The 23,093-nt window shown below is 38.8% G+C and overlaps 1 protein-coding gene across 4 annotated transcripts in view; it reads right to left on the bottom strand.

Moving 5' to 3' along the window:
- The window catches only part of MME (membrane metalloendopeptidase), a 105,996-nt gene that overhangs the window by 35,643 nt on the left and 47,260 nt on the right, over positions 1–23,093 (bottom strand). For all 4 annotated transcript variants that reach the window (XM_034664186.1, XM_034664197.1, XM_034664204.1 and 1 more), the window contains 8 exons: positions 20,418–20,552; positions 18,093–18,194; positions 16,382–16,518; positions 16,179–16,272; positions 14,889–15,017; positions 13,797–13,895; positions 11,151–11,231; positions 9,758–9,861 (listed from right to left, as the gene is read on the bottom strand). In XM_034664186.1, the coding sequence (XP_034520077.1) occupies positions 9,758–9,861; positions 11,151–11,231; positions 13,797–13,895; positions 14,889–15,017; positions 16,179–16,272; positions 16,382–16,518; positions 18,093–18,194; positions 20,418–20,552 (881 nt within the window). The remainder of the gene's footprint in view (positions 1–9,757; positions 9,862–11,150; positions 11,232–13,796; positions 13,896–14,888; positions 15,018–16,178; positions 16,273–16,381; positions 16,519–18,092; positions 18,195–20,417; positions 20,553–23,093) is intronic.

Here is a 23,093-nt window from a genome sequence, read left to right on the forward strand (position 1 = left end):
TAAGAGTTGTTAACATAACTGAAGTACTCGGAGTGACTCATCTGATTATCTGAGCGTGAGAGCCAGGACTCCTACTCTGACATGACGTTCGGAGAATCCACTTCTCTTTCAACCAAAGGCCTGATTTTCTTCCTCGAAGTCAACTAGTTGCATGCGGTTCTAAGTTTGGCAACAAGGCACCATCTTTTTAGTCTGCAGTAACTGTATATGTGTATATGCACAGATGTGTGACACCCTCACTGGTGTGACATACCACATTCAGAGAAATTCCCAAATTGGGAAACACATGGGTGGGTGGATCATTTCTGTCAGAATTTTCTTTTGGTGACTTCTTTCCTGATTAAGAATAATCTCAGGGTCTTTCAGGAAAGAATTGAAACTTCTTCCATCCCATATAACCCTTACCAATGATATAACTTGACATTATTGTCTGTCTAGCTTGTTAGACAGTAACTCCATGAGGGCAGTGATTTTTTTTAAATTATAGTAAGAACACTTACCAGAAGATCTATCTTTTTAACACATTTTACCACATGAAGTATACACTACACTGTCGTAAACTACAGATAAAATGCTGTACAGAAGGTCTCCAGAGCTTACTGATCTGCTTCACTTCAACTTTATACCTGTTGATTCATGACTGCCCATTTACCCCTCTCCTCCAGTCCGTGGTAATCACAATTCCATTCTTTGATTTTTATGAATCTATTTTAGGTACCTCATGTAAGTGGAATCATGCAGTATTTGTTTTTCTCTGTCTGGCTTATTTCACTTAGCATAAAGTCCTCACGTTCATCCATGTGGTTGTATATTGCAGAATCTCCTTCTCATTAAAGGCTAAATGGTATTCCATTGTTCGTATATACCACCTTTTCTTTATTCTTCATCTGTCAATGGAAACAGGTTGTTTCCATATCTTAGCTGTTGTGAATGGTGCTGCAATGAACATAGGAGTGCAAAAATCCCTTAGAGATCCTGATTTCAATTCTTTTGGATATACATTTAGAAGTGGGCTTGCTGGGTCATACAGTAGTCCTATTGCTAATTTTTTGAGGAACCGCCATACTGTTTTCCATAACAGCTGCACCATTTTGCATTCCTACCAATGGCGTGCAAGGGCTCCAATTTCTTCACATTTTACCAATACTTGCTGGGGTTTTTTTTGTTTGTTTTACCATAATCATCCTGACAGTAGTGATGTGTTAGCTCACTGTGGTTTTGACCTGCATTTCTCTGATGAGTAGCGATGTTGAGAATCTTTTCATGTGTCTGTTGGCCATTTGTATGTCTTCTTTGGAGAAATGTCTATTTAAGCCCTTAGCCCATTTTTAAATTGGCTTATTACTCTTTTCATTATTGAGTTTTAGAAGTTCTTTATATGTTTTGGAGACTAACATCTTATCAGAAATATAATTGGCCCATATTTTCTCCCACTTCACAGGTTGCTTTTTCATTCTGTTGATTATTTCCTTTGCTATGCAGAAGCTCTTTAGTTTGATAGAGTCTCACTTGTTTTTCATGCTGTATTCTCAATTGTATCTCTAGGGCTTAGAACAGTGTTGGGAACATGATAGGCACTCAGTCGGTAATCCAAGAAAGATGATCCTCTCATCCTGGGTCTCTGGGAGGGGGGAAGGCACTAGGCCCAGGTGAGGCAATGCTACTATTCAGGCTATAGAGAGCCATGGCCACCAAGAACCAGGCACCAACCGAACATCACCCTCTCCAGATGGTACACTAGTGTAAAAGTTCTAGAATTCTCTTGCAGAATTCTCCTAGTTTAAAACTTCAACCTTTAAATTATTTAATTCCCCTATTTCTCCTTCCCCTCTAAAAACAAAACAAAACCTTCCTTGGATGCTTATTAAAAAGCAGAATGTTTTACCCCATCATGATGAGCACTGAGTAACGTACAGAATGGTTGAATCACTACATTGTACAACCTGAAAAGAATATAACACTGTATGTTAACGATCCTGGAATTAAAATTAAAAAACTTGATTTTAAAAAAAGCAGAAATGGGGACGCCTGGATGGCTCAATCGTTAAGCGTCTGCCTTCGGCTCTGGGCATGATCCTGGCGTTCTGGGATCGAGCCCCACATCAGGCTTCTCTGCTAGGAGCCTGCTTCTTCCTCTCCCACTCCCCCTGCTTGTGTTCCCTCTCTCACTGGCTGTCTCTCTCTGTCAAATAAATAAATAAAATCTTAAAAAAAAAAAACAAAGCAGAAATGTTTTTACTGATAAAATGTGTTTTGCTTATGGTCCCAAAACACACTGGAAAAGCACAAAGCCTGTCAGTTTAATGGGAGCATAAAAGATGGAAATCTAAAATTTTATTCTGTTACAACATGTGTAGAACATGAATATTCCAGGCAAATACTGTCATGGCGAACTAGAATGATTTGTCCAAGTTTGGTCTAGCTGTTATTCTGTCTTTCCAGCTCAGTAATACTTGATGAGCCAAATCATCTTTTTTGTAAACCTTCCCCACATATCTACGCTCATGGAGATTCACCTGAGTTTCAAGTCTCTGGCACTCCGCACACTCAACCCTGGGCAGTTCCTATCAACCCCACCTCTGTACCACCTCATTTACCCACATATAATTTACATAATATATATAATACCCACATATATAATATAAAAGCCCTGCATACTATTTTTCTTTGGATAGCCACGCTCACTGATACAGGACTTCATGAGAAAGAAGACTGGCTCTAGAAATATCAGTGAAGGGGAAATATCAGAAGGGATATTTTAGAAAGAAGTGAGGTACTTTCCTACCTCTGGTGAGTATGTTCCTTTGCTCTTGAGTCACTTGATGTATAGAAGCCAAGAAGGAAAACTTCTTGGCTCTTATCAAAACTTCACAGTTAGGGCCATAGAATTTTTTTTTTAAGATTTTATTTATTTATTCGACAGAGATAGAGACAGCCAGTGAGAGAGGGAACACAAACGGGGAGTGGGAGAGGAAGAGGCAGGCTCATAGCGGAGGAGCCTGATGCGGGGCTCGATCCCACAATGCCGGGATCACGCCCTGAGCCGAAGGCAGACGCTCAACCGTTGTGCCACCCAGGCGCCCCAGGGCCATAGAATTTTAATGCTGGAAAGAACCTTAGAGATGTTATACGTCTAAATCAACCCACTCATTTTATAAATGAGGAAACCTCATGCTTTTTAAAAGGCCGCAGGTAGTAAATGGCAGCACTGGGACACTGAGTTCATGACTCACTGCAGTGGCAAAACTATGGTGTCACTTCACAGGGTGCCAACCTCCCTGCCGTTTTTGGTGGTGTTGGCCTTTCAGGAAAAACTGCAGAGAGCCACAGCTGTTGGTCTGCCAGCCTCAGGAGAGCCGCTTGCTTGTTTCGGGGACTGCCGCCATCCAAATAGCTCAGATCAGAAAAAGACAGCAGGCTTGAAGAAATAAAGGGAAGACAAACCAACCAACCAACTCCTCTGTTCTCATCCATATTAATTTAAATGCTGACATGTTGGGGTGCCTAGGTGGCTCTGTCGGTTAACCTTCTGCCTTCGGCTCAGGTCATGATCTCGAGGTCCTGGGACCAAGCCCTGAGTGGGGCTCCCTGCTCAGCAGGGAACCTGCTTCTCCCTCTCCCTGTGCCCCTCCCCCTCCGCTCATGCTCTGTCTCTCACTTTCTCTCTCAGGTAAATAAATAAAATCTTTAAAAAAAAATAAATGCTGGCATGTCGCTTCCAGAGAATGTTTCACTAATAAATAAAGGTTTAATTATCATTTNTGCTCATGCTCTGTCTCTCACTTTCTCTCTCAGGTAAATAAATAAAATCTTTAAAAAAAAAAATAAATGCTGGCATGTCGCTTCCAGAGAATGTTTCACTAATAAATAAAGGTTTAATTATCATTTTAAAAAAGGTGCTATCCTAGCACTTTGTTTCTTTGTTAACAGCACCAACCAAACTCTGCCTTTTATCAGGTTTAACTGTTACTCGCTTGCTTCTTTCCCTAGATGGTGAGCTCCTACATGCACGGCCACATTTTATTCCTCTGTATCCTTTACAGTACTCAGCACAGTGCTTTGCATGCGGCTGCTGCTCGATAAAATGCTTATTGAACTGGTTCCTGTCAATGTCTCTGGGTTTTTATTTTGATGCATAACAGCGGGAAAGATACAGCAATGAAATAAGTCTTTGTAGTTTATGGTAAGTAACTCGGTGGCTCAGTGGTCATGATTTACAAACACTGCCACATCACAATTGTATCACAGAAAGTTCTGTCCTAGGAAACAAACAAAATAACAGCGAGTCTAAAACAAAAGAAAAGGAATTCTTTTTGTTGTTGTTCTTGTGCATTTTTTTTTCTTTTTAGAGTTTTGTTTGTTCTATTGACTCTAAGTGTATAATCATGTTACTGGAAGTAAATCATTATAGATCATATCTAAGTAATTTTGCCAATGGATATTATATTCTCAATTTAGCACTGTCACTATCTGATAATATGACATATTTGAAATTCTTTACCAACTGGCACCAAAAACCCAGAGAACATACTGTTTGAGATAATTTTGGAAACGCTAGGCACTCAAACACCGCATGAACCAAGCTTTTTATATTTAAATCCCTGCCCTTTGCAGTTGTCAGCTGCTCACATGGGCAGAAGGCCGTTTTAGCGAAATGATTAAATCAGGTATATCACACACAGACTTCCCGACTTTCTCAATTTTTTGAATCTGTTCAACAGGGAGAACAGCAGAGAGCTGTTGCGTCACTTCACCAACCATGATGGCGAAATGGGGGCACGTGATGATCTTTACCTTAGCAGCTGAGTCAGCTTCACCGGCACGATCACACACTGGCTGTTGTATCATTTATGAGCCCCATCAACACCGAGGAAGGGTCTACCTTCCGTTCATCAGTGTTCAAGCTCTAGTGACACAAAGACATGGTTTCTGCTTTCAAGAAGGGTTCGTGCAGGCACAAGGGGAAGAGAAAAATGCAATGGGGTGCTATGAGTAAGGAAGTAACATTCCAGTTGCGTCCAACAGTGTGTAGGTTTCTATTAGATGAACAAGGGAAGAAAAGGTGGTCCAAGGTAAGGGACAAGGAGGAAGAAAAGATGGAGAGGTGACTTAAAGTAATTCCTATGACTGGAGCTTTGGGCAATGCTGGGGGGGGGCAGGGTGAATCTAAAGGAATTCTGGAGAGCTAGTGGGAGGAATGCAGAGCCTCATACCTGTTTCATGAGACAGGCAACAGGGATATGCTGAAAGGTTTTCATTAGGAAATAACAGAACTCAATGTGTCTTTAAAACAAATCTCTAGGCTTGACATAGGACCAGAGCATGGGAACACATTTCGATCTCAGGTTGTCAGGCATAGGGGAGCTTCCCAAAGGAAAGCACCAGAAGCATTCCCAAAGGAAATGAACAATGTTCACTGAGTACTAACTGGTACATTTGAATCCTTGGTCAGCAAGAACCCATACCCCACTCCCAGCCTTCAGAAAGAAATGGCGTCACAACTGGAGATACATCCCATGGTCCCGCAGGTTTGGTTCAAGACCCACAGAGCAAAACTCAAAGCCAAACAACAGTAATGAGCTGGAGTGGAAGTCAAGACTGGCTCTTCCAAGAGAAACATGGAAGCACCTCCAGCAGCACTCAATGGTGCCTACCCTGTTCCCCTGCTTTATACAGATCATCCCATACCTTCCTCCAACTCAGCGTATGCTCCAATTTTAAGGCTTTCCCAGACCATTCTGTCGGCCACAAAATAGTCCATGTTGGCTGCTGCCAAGATCCTAACATCTACTCTCTTTGTCCCATTACAGAACCTCAAATTCTTTCCACAAGCTTCCCTGCTAATTCTTTTGGTGCTTCCATCTCCACAGAGAACTTGATGAGAGAAGCCAGACACAAAAGGTCACATATTGTAATGATTTGCAATGGTTCCCATACAAGAGACAGATACGAGATCTACACAACATGGATGCATTTCAAAAACATCTCCGTGAAAGAAAAAAGACACAAAAGTGCCCATGTGGTGGAATTGAGCGGAAAGAGGTGCTAAACAAACTTATTGGGATGGGGATGTTTCATGTCGTAATTAGGATGGCAGTAACCTGGATGTGTAAACTCATCCAAAGACACAGAACCGTACCGCTATTATTACGTACACCACAGAAACAATCACGTGACAGGATGGAGGTGTCACCTGATGCCATGGCGGTAATCATTTTGCAATTTATAAATGTATCAAATCAACACATTTTACACCTTACACTTGCACAATATTGTGTGACAACTGTACCTCAGTAAAGCTGGAGAAAAAAAAATTTTAATTATATCTCAATAAGTATATATGATGGGACTACTAAAAAAATTAAAATTAAAAAAAAATCTCTAGGGCCATAGTATGGAGAATAAGCTGAAGAAAAGTAAGTCGATTGGTGATAAGATTAGGAAAAAATTTGTAATAACTCTGGTGAACGATGAGACATGTCTGAATTTAGTGACCATGGAGATGGTAAGATGCAGATCCCCTCACAATACCTATATAGTATTTAATTAGCAACTGGTGGATATAAACTTTTTTTTTTGAATGGGGATTTAAAGTAGATATCACTGTCGATGTCAGAAATGAGAGAAAGGGATTAGTCTGGGATGATGAGTTCCTGATTTCTGTCTTGATAGCAGTAAGATGAAAGTTGCTGAAAATATGCGGATATGGGGAGAAAAATGATCAATTTTTGCCCAAAATGGTAAATGCTGTGTTTGTACGGTCAATGGAAAACCTTCATAGAGGTATTTCATAAGTAGCTAGACATTTGGGTTTGAAGATCAGCAAACAAATCTGGGCCAGGTACAAATTTTCAGTGGTCATAATGATGGTAGAAGATGCCAAGAAGCATACAAGTCAGCCCAGTGAGGAGAAAAAAAAAAAGGTCCAGAAGTTTACTATTTGGTTAATTGAATTAATTTAAATTAATTGCTGTCTTGAAAATTTAATGCATCATTTCTCTACGATACCCTACACTGCAAACCCTACATAATCGATAGTTTTTCTCATCTCTGTCCCATTGGTTGTAGGTGTGGACACCTATTTCTCCTCAAGACCGTGGGAGTGAGGACCTGAGTATCTGAAAATGTCATTCTCTGAGAGGTAACACAAACTACAAACAAAGTAGGAGTAGATGTTATCTGTCCGGACAGACGCAGTGAGGATTTGAACTTGGTGCTACATAAAGAGTAAGGAAAACATAGTGACTTTATTACTATTAACCAGGTACAAAATAGGTCCGAAACTGTCACTACAAGAAACCTTAAAAAATTCAAACTGTACAGTCCTAATGATTTGATGCGACCACTGTCAAAAGTGCTTCCAACATTTGGGAAAACAAAAAGTAAATTTTAAACCTAAATTGCCAAATTAAAGCATCACCCCGTAAAACAAAAATTTCCCAAAATTAACAACGAACAGTATCATTAACAAAAAAGAGCTAACACTAACTCAGGGGTTCTCACTTGAAGTTGGGGGTTCCCCACCAGTATCTGGGTCCCCACCCACAGGCAAGTACATCACAAGGGAAGGTGGTAAAGCTGAGGGCTCAGTACTATTTCTAGTGCTCCTCAGGTGACTGTAATGTACAGTCAGAGCTTAGAACCCTCGTACTCGGCACACAGGCAGAAGGAGAAGGAAAAGAAACTAGCCTGGCATGGCACCGAAGACCTTAGAAGCCATGTTGCACTTGTGATCGACTATCCGGAAGCTCATGGGAAGGACCCAAAAAGCTCTCCCGAGCTATGCACGCTACTGATGAAACATTTAGTAAAATATTGTAAGGGCACTGGGGGTGGCTCACTCAGTTAAGCATCTGCCTTCGGCTCAGGTCATGATCTCCGGGTCCCAAGATCAAGCCCCGCATCGGGCTCCCCGCTCAGCAGGGTGTCTGCTTCTCTCCCTCTCCCCCTCCCTCTGCTGCTCCCTCTGCCCATGCTCTCTCTCTCTCTCAAATAAATAAATAAAATCTTTAAAAAAATACTGTACACAGCTTTCACTTGTGATTATTGTAAGGGAGAGGACTCAGGAGAAAATCAACACGTATGATGAAAGGGAATGAAAAATGCAAACTGTATTACAAAATGATTACAGAACTTTGGACTGCATTAACTTCAAAAGAAAGCATCAAGTAATAATTCAACAACTATTTTTAAAATTATGAAACATTCCTCTGGTGTCATATGGGTGCAGGTTATATGAGCTATTTTCAGAAACACTATCTGACAATATTTCTCTGTAGATATTTTACACGGTACTGACAATGATTAATTGTAAGCATATGTATTTTTAAAGAAATGAAAATTTTTAGACTGGTAAGAAACTTTTCAGATTATAAATTTACCCACTGAATATTTTTTTGGTGACTCTCTGTGGGTTTCTAGAAATAGGCTTTCACAACTGATTATAAGACAAAACACATACACCCATTCTCCTTCCTTCTTTGCTAGCTAGGACACAACATTCTCCACCCTTTGCAGCCCTGTCTTTAGCAGCAGACAATACAACACTTGCCGCAGTATACACCCCGAGGTCAGCAAATGAAATCAGTCTCTCTTTCAGGGTATCTGACCGATTCAAAATGCTCTTTAGGGAATAGAATGTATTGGCATTGTCATTTAGGAATTTTGTCCAACTGTACTTGGTTTAACTGGGAACAGAACAGCCTACCATCAAACAGTCCCCTATCACTTTGACCCTTTCCTGGCACAACATTTCCTTTCTGGTGGTAGAGGTTATTATATCATGTCTTCCTTACCCTCTGCTGTTGTAATGTAATATAATCGAGGTTCACTTCGGTTTTCCTAGTTCCCAATGATACCTGGATTTCGTCAGTGTTCTAAAATATTAGTTTACTAAATGAAAAATGAAAGAATAAATGAACGCATGAATAAACCAAGCACCTCACTGACATGTTATTTTGTCCGTTACCACGCAAATCAAGTTAGTATGTTTATTTTTCATTTGCTCATTCACTCATTAATTCGGTTTTGACTGAAAACCTTCTATGTGTTCAGCACTGTGCTGAACACAGAAAAGGAATGGTAGCCCCTGTTCTCCAGGAGCTGAGAGCTCAGCAAGAAAAAGTCAGCACAAGCAGCTCTAGGGATTTAAGTGCGCAAATATATGTTGGTAAATACGTTAGCCACACCCGTTTAGTTGAAAACTAAAGATTAAACTAATATTAATGTTAATATGAAGTACGAATGCCACTAATAAGCAGAGGTTAAGAACATTTGAAGGCGACTCCCTTGATCTCATATTTGGCTGCCACAAGGTTGAGGGTGTTACACGGAGCAGTCTAGGAAGGGGCTGGGGCTGTGGGATGATGGCACATAGAAAACAGAGGGGCTGCGGGCGTAAGACCACTCTCTCAGCACACCAGTGCGGCCTCACAGGAGGCTTGCAGGAGCCCTGGGCCACTTAGGCTAAGGTGTTCTTGAGAACCTTGTCCACAAACGGAGTGGAGAAAATAGGCAGTAAATGAGAGGAGACCAAGGAAATGGGGTAGCCTGAGGACACCTTAATAAAAAAAATTTAAATTTTCTTAAATCTTGGACCCATCTCAAATGGTCTCAGATGCTCTTGGACGTACTCACTCCGTTGACGGACACTATACATTCTTAACATTATTTGAAGTCGACTTCTTTCTCTTAACCCAACAACAAGAGGCACAAAGCCCCTTTCCTGAATGAACATCTAAGAAACGAATATACATACTCATCCTTGTCCACCTTTTCTCGGAGCTTCTTCAGCTGTTTATTTTGGCTGAACTGCAAGTTCTGAATTATGTTCTCAAAGTATTCATCTTCCTTGTAGTTCAACTATATTACATAAAAGATTTGGGGAAAATTAGTCAACATTTGTGCTAGAAGCATAGGAGATATGTTCTTAAACTGTATCAGTTAATAAAGTTAACAGAGAGCATTAAAACTTACCAAAGAAGGACTTAATTCTAATTAGCCTAGTTCTATACTACAGGTCACTGCCGCTCTCACTGAATCACAACTTTGGCCTCTTCCTCTGTAACTCATCAAATGAAGCCAAGTGTCGGACAAGCTTTCCTATATTGACATGAAGCCTTACAGGACAGATGAGACAAGTATCCATTCTTAATTTAGCACCTCCTACGTATCGGGCACTGTTCTGAGCACTTTGTATATTACATGTTTTTAAGCCTTATAATATTACATAATCTTATGAAGGTGGGCTGTTATCACCATTTTAAAGCTGAAGAAACCAAGGCAGACAATTAAGTCACTTGCCCAAGTTAGTGAGTGGTGGAGCTGGGATGTGAACCCAAATAGTTGTCTGTGAGTCTTTGCTCTTAGCCACTAGACTCCTGAGACAAAGGCCCCCAGGACTCACATGCTGCAGCCTGTTCATTTATAAGAAACAGTCAAGCTTTTCTACAAATGGGAAGAGAGCAGAGGACACGGTGGTTTGCAAACCCCCATGGGAGGCCAGTAATCAACAGATTAGGAATCACTGCCATCCCCAGGTCTGGGCAAGGATCACCTTATTGTCACCAGGGTTTCAAAGCAGTTGCGGGGACCACAAGGTTAGCAACAGGACCCTCCGCTGGGTCTGAAATCAATAGTGTAGTGACTTGAATCGATTCTGTTCTCTTTTGATTGTTACATCACCAGAGGGGAATAAAATTGCTTCTGGTTTTGAAACAGTAGGTTTTTGTTTTGTTTTATTTTTTAAATACAGAGGCATGACCTGGTTTTTGTCCAGTGGAGGACTAATTAGAAACTGGAGGAAAACTGAAGACTTGACTTTTCAGGCCTGTACAAGATGAGATAAGGAGCCTGGGTGCCGCCTGTTGCTCACCACTCTGATGTCTACCCCTTGATGCACTTCAAGGACCAGATTTCCCCACCACTCTTCAATAGAACATACGGAGACCAAAATAACAAAAACCAAATATGAACCAGGCTGATGAAACAAAAGGCTAAAACTAAAACATAGTTTTGGCTTCAGTGAAAAAGCTTTATGTAACAAGACCTTTGGCTTTAGGCTGCTTCACATAATTTCTGGCACCCCATAGCTAGTAATGATATTACCACCAGCCCCAGATATCATTTGCACAGTCTTTATAGAGACTTACCTCGAGGTATTCATTATTCAGTTTATTATCATTTGAAATAATGTCATCAGGATACCCAATTCTTTCTTTAATGGCTAAGGCCTACGAAAATTAAAACACTGAATGTAAGGGTGATGATATAACTTCCAAATGCAAACATTATAATTTGCCATATATAATAGCAATTGAATAACTTGATCCATATTGTTTACAAAAATAGTATTTGACAATACTTAAGTAGAGATCTTTGAAATGGCTTCTGCCTGGACCTCAAAATAAACAAAAAACAGTTCTGAAATTTCGCTTCTAATACCCTATTCTCTCGGGGTGCCTGGGTGGCTCAGTTGTTAAGCGTCTGCTTTTGGCTCAGGGCGTGATCCCAGAGTCCTGGGACTATCCCCGCATCGGGCTCCCTGCGCTGCTGGGAAGCCTGCTTCTTCCTCTCCCACTCCCCCTGCTCGTGTTCCCTCTCTCGCTGGCTGTCTCTCTCCCTGTCAAATAAATAAATAAAATCTAAATAATAATAATAATAATAACCTATTCTCATAGGCTCCAGCTTTCCCAAGAAAACCAAAATGAAAACTGACAAGTCATCGTTCCACATGCATTGTATTTCTATGAACTTTTTCTCTGAGAGGCTTTTTTCTTCAATCTTATAGGAGGGGTAATATTTAGAGCTTCCATTCTAGCAGCTTATAATTATCTTTCTACTTCACTGAGTTGGCTGAGAAATATGGGCTTATAGGTTTCGTGTTAATATTCTTTCTGAATATTGAGTCCTGGAGTTTGTATGTTCTCTTTTGGTCTCCAAAGACAGTGTACCTACCTTCCCACAGTTAAATGAATGGCATTATTTAAACAAGTAGAGAACAGGATTTTCCTTGTTATACCAGCTCATATTGACCACTTGCTTACCATCATTTCTAATTTTTATTTGCATTATTTTAGAATTGTTTACTTTATTACTTCATTATTGCTACTTGTTTCCTATTATGATTTCTATTTTTTAATTTCTCTCATTTTTCTCACTGATATTTAACTTTTGATTCTATCATATTACATTGTTCTTAAATAATTTAATTACGTTACAAATCTGTTTCATAAGCACAGGATTTCCGCAGCGGATCAGACAGGATATGTGTCAGTAAGCCAGTTTGGCCAAGTCCGTCTTCTTGTAGATTTCCACACCATTGCCCATTGTAATCAGCCTCCGCTCGAAGATTTTTTTTATTTTCTAGAAGACGCTTCCCCAAAGAGTGTTCTAAGAGGCACAAACTCTATAGAAACAGGTCTACATAAAAAGGATTTATTGTCAAATACTTTGGGTAAATACTGTGAGGAAAACATTACGCAGGCATCTTTACTACAGTCTAAAATGTGTGTTAGATATGATGCCTTAAAATCATACCTAGGAGCGTGTAACCTAGACTAAGGTGGGAGCAGGGAAGCCTTCCTACAGGAGGCAGTTTCCTAAATTCTTTGAGCAAGGGACTCTCTTTTTCATGGAACTACTTATGTGTCCATTGGCTTGTGATACTACCTTGGGAAGTGATGATGGAGTACAATGCAGTTGGCTACATCAAATAGAAACACGTCACGGATAGCTAGAACATGAAGGGAGTAAATCCAGCCTGAACTTCTGAGGACCTAGTCAGTGATGGAAAGATAGGTATATTGGGGTGCCTAAATTCTAGTCCTAACCCAACCACAGCTTTGGGATAGCTGAAAAACCCAGTCCTTTCACATGATTTAATCCTGGAAAAGAGCTAGACTACAGCTTGGTTTTTGTATTATAATAGGTTCATAAAATCTTTCTGTTTATCAGTTTGAAGAATGGCTTGTTTTTGCCACCCCAACTGCAGTGGAATTATAGACTGTATGTGAATACTACTCCCAAAACATATACAGTGTCCACTGGACATGCTCCTTCTAGTTTTACATAGTTATCAAGACGAAGGATCATAGTGAGTCCTAAGATTTCCTTAGACATCTGACACCTTTGCTCTTATGCAAGATATCAGAAGTCCCAATAACAGGTGTACAATGGGGGTGGATAGGAATAGTTATAAAAAGGCTCTCTCAACATCTCTTTAACATCTCAAGTCACCATGTAATACTCAAGTAATGCACCACCTTACCTTTGCTTGACAGAAATTTAGTATTTTTCTTCCTAGGTCACATAAAATCTAAATAAGGCATGTTTTAAAAAATTGGGCTGGAAATCTGCCGTAAAAATTGAAAGGATATTTTTAAGCTTTGGTAGAGTCCTTCTGGATATGCTTTATAAAAAGAGGAAAAATATGAACCACTGATAGTATCTTTCAGATCTTTATTGTTCATACAACATTTTCCTCTTGTTTTCTGAAGAGTCCTTAAAAAAAAAAAAAGGAAAATTGGGGATCCTTTCAAAATTTTGAATTGAACGTGGAGAGTAGGAGTTTCTGTTATCTCTTTGTAAAGAGATTAATAAAAGGTGAAAAATCATAGAAACAAATCTTTATCCATGAAAACTGCTCCTGGAAACATGACATCTTGAAGGAGATTGCTTTCATTTTATGCAATCTCTGAATTCTTTTTCTGAACTTCCTTAAAAGTTCATCTTCTCTTGTAAAGAAATTGTTTAACAGTTAGTTCTGCCTCTTTAATTAATTAATTAATCGATTTTACCTTTTCTTCAGCTTTCTTTTTCGTTTCAGCATCCATCCAAGTGAGGTCATCTAAAGTCTGAATAAAAACCTCACGGATCTGTGTAATCAAATCCTCAACCTAAAACCAAAGGAACAGAAGACAAATTTAGGACATGAATTAATTTTTTGTAACACAGATTTTTAAAAATAGGGCTATAGGGGCGCCTGGGTGGCACAGCAGTTAATTGTCTGCCTTCGGCTCAGAGCGTGATCCTGGCATTATGGGATCGAGCCCCACATCAGGCTCCTCCGCTATGAGCCTGCTTCTTCCTCTCCCACTCCCCATGCTTGTGTTCCCTCTCTCCCTGTCTGTCTCTATCTCTGTCAAATAAATAAATAAAACCTTTAAAAAAAAATAGGGCTATAAGCTGTCTTTATAGGACTCAATAATATGTTAATACATGAACACTTATAGATAAAGTGTGACCTAAACAAATAGTATATGCCCTAAACAAATGATATACGTGGATAATTACATTTTTAAAGGAATCTTGCTACTACTACACTAGTGATTAAATAGGTCTTATATATATATTAATTAAAAAATCAACTTTAGAATGTAATGGTTTCCATGATCATAAAAGAATTCACATAAAATAGTAACTGTCATCACTGTTAGTAATTCAATTAAGCAAGAAGTAGTATTTTGATAGTTCCTTTCACTTTAAGTTCCATTGTCTTCATTTCAACAACAATGAAAAATGGAGTACAGTTTTTTTATATTTCAAATAACCCCTGGTTTACTTTCAAAGTTTTTCAGAAAACACTAATTCTTGGTCAATCTTGCTAATAGGGGACTTTACAAATGCCTCTATCATCAGAACACGTGCGTGGGTACTCTGAAAACACTGCTTCTGGAAAATGGACAATTGGTTTTGGACTTGACAATATTAAGATTAGAAACATAACCAGACCCTTGGGGGAGGGAGGGGGAGATTCACTGAGAAATAACAACAAATTATGATTCTGAGATTTTCTGCCAATTAATAAAACTTTAGCCAAATTATGAACTATCGTAATTGCGCTTCGATGCAAACAACTAACTGATAGAGTTTCGTGCAGAAAACATTACCACATGTTTACTCTCTCCAGCAAATGCTGCTTCCACGTACAGCCTTCCCACAGCATTTTCCATATTCCCATTGACATAGTTTGCACAACGTCTCCACGTTGCTGTTTCTGATGTTGTGCCATAAAGCGCCTGTGGGTAAGAGAAAGGAAATGGCATCTGACCACAAGTAGACGGCCACGGCAAAGGAGAACACACATTCCACAGGACTCTGTTCTTTATGTCCCCTAAGTTCTTGCAAATATTCATTGCTTCTCCTCACAAGGCATGTTGCCCTTGCCCTAACAAAATGTAATCCAACTGGACTGTTTACTTATAAATAATCCGAAAACAAGGTATATTTTCGGTAGCATGTCCCAGCAGAACTTTTGGCTATTACGGGTGAATATCCTTCCAGACAGCTTTAGGAAACAACAACAGCAAAATGCTCCCCCCCACCACCAAAACCAAACAAAAAAATAGTAGTTCCAACTGCATAAGCAAAAACATGAAGTGATGTTCAATTTATGTAACAGGGGAGAAATCTGGTATACAAGAAAACACATTCCTATTTTTTAATGTTTAAGCTGAACTTCCAGTACTAAAAGAACTGTATCTATATAAATTGAAGTACTAATGAGGGGGTTAACTGAAGTAAGGGAAATTGAGTGAGACACCATTTTTACATCCTTTAATTTTAAAAATCTGTCTACATTTTCTTTCAAAGGGTAAAAGCTAAAAATTTCAAATAAACAGTTATTTCCTTTCCATAATGCCAACCAGTACATTTGCCAAAATGTCTCCTCCTTCTATCCTTCCTGCTCTCCTCCCTCACCATAGGACTACGAGGATGATTGTTTAAATAGTGAAGGTACAGCCTAACAAAAGGCCTACGGTTGTCCCCAGGTAGGTGTGCCCTCAAGGGATTGTCTACATCAACGTAGTCCTTCTGTCTGTATGGCTAGTGTGCTACAAGCACCTGAAAGTCAAATTAATTGAGATATATACCCTTGCAATTACTTTCAACACAACAAAAAACCAAGCCAGTTTTCTCTCACGAACTGCTCCAATAACCAAACGCATCTGCTTCCAGAGCAATTCAATCATGGTGCCAGACTAGACAATCATAGGATGGCAAAGCCCATGAAAGCTGGCTTTCCGAGGCAACACAGCCTAAATATGGGCGAAATAACCAACGCTTGGCATGTTGACTCTTGGCAAAGTTCACCACATTCTAGCAGTGTACATGGCAAGCCTTCATAACCATGTATCTCTTTACGCTTTAAGTCTTAAGAAAAGAGATTTTTTCTTCACCTTGCGGAAAGCATTTCTGGACTCCTTGTAGGTTCGGCTGAGGCTGCTTACAAGATCCATTATGAACCGCCAGGACATTAAATTTTGAAGATCTCTGTATAAAAAAACCCACCACCCAGCAACAGAAAAGATGAGGCTGCAAAGCTTCTAAAGAGTGCTAGTAAATGTAAATTTTGAGGACATAGGCACTCTGACATACCTACCTGGCAGAATATTTGGTAAGAATGAGCTTAAGTTTGGTTAAATATTCTGGAGCATAAACGATGACATCTTCCTCATTTGGAATATTAATGTTCACAGTTGACATGATTTCATTTGTGAAATTTGACCAGCTGAATGGCTAGAAAAAAGCAGGCATAAAACATTCAGTAATTTTGGATTTCTCTTCTTGGTTCTAAGACTCAGTTACGGTTATGGAGTCAGACATGGTTAGGGTGTCAGTTGCATCACTATGTAATTATCACAATGGTCAGTCTGATATTTGTTTGGAATTTTTCCTCCATTGTTTCAATCAGTTGTTGAATAAAAATTAGTTCTGTAGCACGATTATTTAAATAGCAGCATTAAACCAACCATTTAAGAGCAAAAGCAAAGCTTCTAAGCATAGAGAATATACAGCTAGAAGTTTAGTTCAGTGTCATCCATCTTGGTCTAACTCACATTAAAAAAAAAAAAAAGGAATTTAGCTTTAAAAATAAGCTTCCTTGGTTTATGCAAAAATTTAAATGGGTATAAAGTGTTTATCTTTTAAAAGTGGCTATAACAATCCATTCAAACACCGTAATACATCTCAGTGGAGACCCTGCTATAAACGAAAGCATACTATTGTCATAGGACTGGTACAGTAATGTTAGAGATACGACGCAAATGGTCCAATGGAGCCAAACAACACATTTGAAACTATCAGTATTGGGTCTACAGGTGTGCAATTTTTACACTTTGGAGCTGCTAAAAGATGAAATCTTATCTTTTATTCTCTAAATGGGAATCGTGGTTATTCAACCAAGAAAAAAACCACAGACATGGAGATTATGCAAATCTTGCTGAAATGCCACATTTCAGTGTTCGAGAAGTTTATATATTTGTAAGTATATAAATATACCGATCACTTATTAAATATTAAGTGCTATATGCTTTTCTTGATTTTCTTTGGTGGTTTGGACCATTGCTTCAAAATGGATTTATGAAGCCCTTACTACATTAAACAGTTCTATGTGACAAATCCCTAATAATAGGTCATACCTTTACACAGTATTTTTTTTCTTTTAACTGTAATTAGAGCCAAAGAGAATTCTATCACTGAATGTGATAGTTTGTTGATTTTCCCATGGATCTTGCTTCATTTCCCAATCGTGTGCATCAACTAATACACAAGGATACATACATAGTCCCCAAAAGAGATGACTACATCCTCGCTACTGAATTACTACTATTTATAATGGAATTTATGAGACAGATTTTTCTTCTTATTTCTCTTTCTCTTTCTCCATGATTGCTCTGAACATCTCGATAGATGGCCTTGATGAGAATATAGCAAGTTCTATAAATAAATTATCCTTTTTAGGAGTTAAAAAGAAATCTAGTGATTTGATTATTTGACTGTCCAAGTCCAATGGTTATATAATAGTGTTTTCCAAACCCTTTGCTACGACCGTTTCTAGCATCATTGCACAGCTGCCTTGAAAGGAATTTTACCTCTGAAATTCATTCTAACTAAATATAATACAATGATTTCACATAGGTCTTTTTTTTTCCATTCTTGTCATGAAGTCAAATGGTTGGTGTCATCTAAATTCATTTTGAAGTTCCATTTATTTCAATAAATAAATAATCACTGAATTTTAACAAACTGTATTTTATTGTTATCATTTTAGAAATGGCACAATAACAGAGAACGTGAAACTTGCTACTTACCTTCCCATCGATCTCCAGTGAAAAGTTATTCTGGATCTGGGCTAACGTCATTTTGTTATAAAGAAGCATGGGGTCATTTCGATCTTCAGGCTTAGTCGTAGCCTATGGATTTAATTTTTGATCATTATTTTAGAACTAAGAATACATCAGAGAAACATAGCTCTATATGAGGGAAAAAGAAATATGGAACAGGTACAATATAATTTAAGTTCTATTCTGTACACTTGTTTTATGGTTAAGATAAATTCATATCAAAAAAGTGAAGTTTAGGAGATTTTAAGTACATTCAGTAACAATCACCAAGATTTGGTGCCGTGTCAAGTATAAGATTCTTCAAAAATCTTTTTATACTTTGGCAACCGCTGAACCACATAGACAGTGTCCACGGGCCTCCTTCCTTCTAGGGTTCATGGTCAGCTCAGGTGTTTCTGTGATTGTTTTATATGGTAACTTTCTCAAATACACTCATCTGCAATGTACCTCTCAAATACTCTCTCCCACTTCCTCATTGCCACCATTCAGTAGCCCCGTTAAAATCCAGACAAGAAAAACAAAACAAAACAAAAAAACCACAATGATTTCTGCAAGAATTTAAAGCAAGTAAGAGCAAAAATTCCTAGTACACAGCTCAGTTATCTGAGGAGAGTGCTGGCACCTTCTAGTTTTGCGACCGTCCTCCTATCCTGCCTAGCCAGTTTAGCATACTATCTACTCAACAGCATCCAGTTTTATTTACTTATTTAATTATTTTTCCCTTAATCAAAAAAGAAATGCAATAACAACTCCCCAACTAGTGGATGAAATAGGAAAAAGCAGTTTTAAAGTCAGGAGAGACCAAAGGTAGAAGCTTAACATGGGAATTATTTCTTGATGACAATGGCTCCAGTTTCCCCTTTAGGTCACTTATTTATTCCCTATTTAAACAATTATTTATTGAACATCTGAGTGGAATAATGAGCTGGATAATGCCAGAGATACATAGGTGATTCAAAGAAGACTAAGACCTCACCCCAACCTGAGTCTAAGAGAGGAGAAAAAACACAGACACAAATTACTTTGAGGTAAGATACGCCTAGCAGAGAGCTAAGGCTAATCAAAGGAGAACATGGTCTGGGAAAGTGCGAGTGGTAGAAACCCAGGGCAATAAAGTGTTCTCCTCTAACGCTTCCGTTTCCAGCACCGAACCACAAGTCACCCATCCAACCGCCATTCATCCAGCTGTGGCTCCAAGCAAAGTCTGGTTCTGATGGGAGATTTTTGGTTTCACGTAAGCTCCAGGAAAGCTAAAATTGCCCTCAAAGATCTTTAGTCTTCAAGATTCTGATGGCAGTGCCCAGCACCTGAGGACTCAGGAGCACAGACTGTCGTCTGCAATGTCAGAGAGAGCCCTGTAGATTCCAGACTGAAACTGACCGTGGGTTTAATCAGTAACCTTGATGCCGCTCAGACAGAGTTCACTCCTTGAGAATGTAGACTCACTCTGTCAGAAGAACATCAGACAAGAAAGTGCCAATTCAGACTCCAGGGGTTCATCTGAACCTAGAGGAAACTCAGGAAACACCCCATGGCTTTGCTCTTCCTGTCAGATCCTCTAAGCCAGCCTGACAGTCACAACTCAGTCACATTGCGAGGTCACGTGGCGATGTTCAGGGACTAATATTAAGCAAAGGTATAGTCAATCTCTGTGATCACCTTAAACTTTCAAATAAAACAAGGTAAAACCATGCACATCAAAACTAAAACAGCTTTGCTGAATAGTTAGCAACCACATGGGCCCTGAGTCTCAAGGGCATCTCAACAAGTCTTTGACTGCAAATAGTTAGGCTTTTGGTATAATCCACTTATAATAGGTAATTAAGTGTATCTAGTTTAATATTTGTCAAACTTAGTAATGTCTCCTGGATGTCAGGAACCCAGTTTACTATAAAATTCTACAATTTCAAAGGTCCTCTTAAAGTCAATGATTCATTACTGAGCTATGCATTTTTACCAGTTGTTTAAAAAGTTGCCTTTTACTTTACAATATGATAGGAGAAAAAAAGAAAAGAGTGGTAACATTGAGGCGCCTGGGCGGTTCAGTCGGTTGAGCATCTGCCTTCTGCTCGGGTCATGATCCCAGGGTCCAGGGATCCAGCCCCACGTGTCTCATGTCTGGGGTTCCTGGCTCACCGGGGAGTTTGCTTCTCTCTGCCTCTCCATCCCCCGCCCCCTTCCCAGCTTGTGCACGCTCTCACTTGCTCACTCTCTCAAATAAATAAATAAAATCTTAAAAAAAAAAAAAAGAGTGGTAACATTATTCAGTGTATTAGAGAAAATGTGTTTTACGTTGGCAATTTCTTTTTCCAGTGCCATGACTATCTTCATTTCCAAAGAAAGCTGGCTTTCATCGATGGGCAGTCCTCTCTCCTTACGAATCAGTCTGGCCACAGAGATCATAAAATCCACATATGCTGTACAAGCCTGTGAGAAATTAACAGCAATGAATTGCTGGAGAACACTCTAAATATTTATCACGGTAATTTAACTGAAAATTTATTTATTAATTTTTGGTAAAACTTAAAGCACAATAAAATAGAAGTCGTCTTCTAAATCCTAAAAGAAATGACCTGCACAACTTCTCAGAAAGTCATCATGTGTTTGGGTTAGAGCAGAACAAAAAAGTATTACCTTGAAAGTACTAAGTAATTTATAACCACTTGGTTTGGGAATTCTGTAATTTTCAATTTTAAATCATTATTTTAAATTGTCTTACTAAGAATACAGTTGCAAAAACCTTTGATAAGCAATAACCTAGTATTTTTTCTTAAATAATAATAAATTCCTTTCCCGAATTCCATTTCTTAAGTTTTTGCTGCTTATATATATCTTTTTTTTTAATGATTTTTTATTATATTATGTTAGTCACCATACAGTACATCCCCGGTTTCCGATGTAAAGTTCGATGATTCATTGGTTGCGTATAACACCCAGTGCACCATGCAATACGTGCCCTCCTTACTACCCATCACCGGTCCATCCCATTCCCCCACCCCCCTCCCCTCTGAGGCCCCCAGTTTGTTTCTCATAGTCCATAGCTGCTTATATATATATCTTATATATCTTTTTAAACTGTTCATGAAGAGATAACCACAAACTCACATAATGGTATCAGAACATCTTTATATTTCTTCTGGCCAAGCAGTTGTTTTTTGTTTGTTTGTATTTTGGGGTTGTCGTGGAGTTTTTTTCTTGTTGTTTTTTGTAAATGAGACTGTGTTCTCATGAGGTCCACAAACCTGGGAGTTTTTGTTAATTCTACAGCTGGCTCACATTAACATGTTAATGTAAAATTTCTAGATTTGGATATCAGCTCTTTTCTAAGGACCTAAATTCTTTCCATTTTATCTTCCGTGCATTTTAACTTTGTGAGGTAAGCCATAAACTAGTTATATTATCAACCTTTTACAGAATATGTAAGTGCCTTATTCAAATTCAAAAGAGTGGCATCAGACACCAGGAAATTGAATATCACTTCCATAAATTTCAACCATTGCTATTTAGCCATTATTATCCATCAGCAATTAAAATAAATTATGATCTCACCTTGTTATAATTTACTCAAAATTCAAGTTCCCAGCACCAGCGTAATGACAGACAACCACGACTGGGGAAGTCATGCCACACAAGGGTGGGATTAATGGGCACTTCTATGCCTCTAATACTCATCCCTGGGGCAAATACAAAGGAAGGTTAGACAGCGCTTAACACTTTGTAGTTTCAAGAGGGTTTTATACCCCTTATTCACTGATATCAGTGAAAGGGGCCCACTTATATTCACTGTGAGTACGAAAGGAACAGCTGAATTTACAGCAATTCATCAAGAGGCTTAAACATAAAACTTATAGGGAAATAAATATTTTAACAAGCAAGATGTGCAGGCATTATCAATTTGAAAATCAAGAGGACAGCTTAAGGTAAGGTTTAGATACTGGCTTTCCATGACCTTCAGTAAATGCTAGGTAAACAGTTCCCCCGGGGAGAGGGTTTCCCTTGTCACAGACACCCTGTAATGCTGCTGTTTCTAGCCAGCATCTCTAACCACAGATCTGCTACTCAATTGAACAAACCATTTTGAGCTTTGAGCCTGTATTAAAAATCTAATCACTAAGGTAATAGGGATAAAAGGATGTTTTTATGTATAATCTCACCAAGACCATTCTTTTCCTATTAGAAGGTAATCATAATTCTTGTTTCACTTGGAAGTAAACAAGTATGTCTGAGCTCATATCTCATGGGACCAACTATTCCAAACTATAAGCACGCTGTGTTTTGAATTAACTGTATTTCAAATAATAGGAATTCATCTGCATTCAGTAGGGAATTACTGCTATGAAGGAAGCAGTAATTTGAATTTTCCAATATTGGTCTGCTGAGATTTTTGTATTTTATTCTGTGGGATGCTTTTTTGTTAATGAGGTAAGAAAGCAAAAACGAGAATGCTCTCCTGCACTTCCTTGACTCCGCAAACTGGTTCTACTCCAGTATCTTTACCTTTACAGATACATTTAAAGACTACCGAACTTGGCAAAAGGCAAGCTCAAGAACTTTGGATGATGCTTCTAGTCTGCCGAGCAGGTAAAGGTTCTCAGAAAACTGGAAGCACAGGATATCAGCAGCTTCTGGGATGGTTGAATCTTTAATACAGCTACACGGAATACACTACGTCCTTTAATGAGCTCCATTACCTGGCAACTATTCCAATGTGACTTATTAAAACATGTGTCTGAATATCTTGATTATCTTTCCTGGCTTCCAAATTTATCTAGTAGCTGTCAGAACCCAGGCTTACTCGTGCTGTTAAATCCTTCTTACAAGATATGATTCTCTACCCTCAGGTTTTAATTTTCTTCCTTGAGATACTTTATAGATATGAAACAAGCCAAATGATAGTAATTGTCGTGATTTGGGGAGAAAGTAATCAACATATATTTTAACATTTAAATAGTAGGTTGGCTAGGATAT

This window comes from Ailuropoda melanoleuca, chromosome 1, assembly GCF_002007445.2.
Source record: "Ailuropoda melanoleuca isolate Jingjing chromosome 1, ASM200744v2, whole genome shotgun sequence".
NCBI classification, from domain to species: Eukaryota; Metazoa; Chordata; class Mammalia; order Carnivora; family Ursidae; genus Ailuropoda; species Ailuropoda melanoleuca.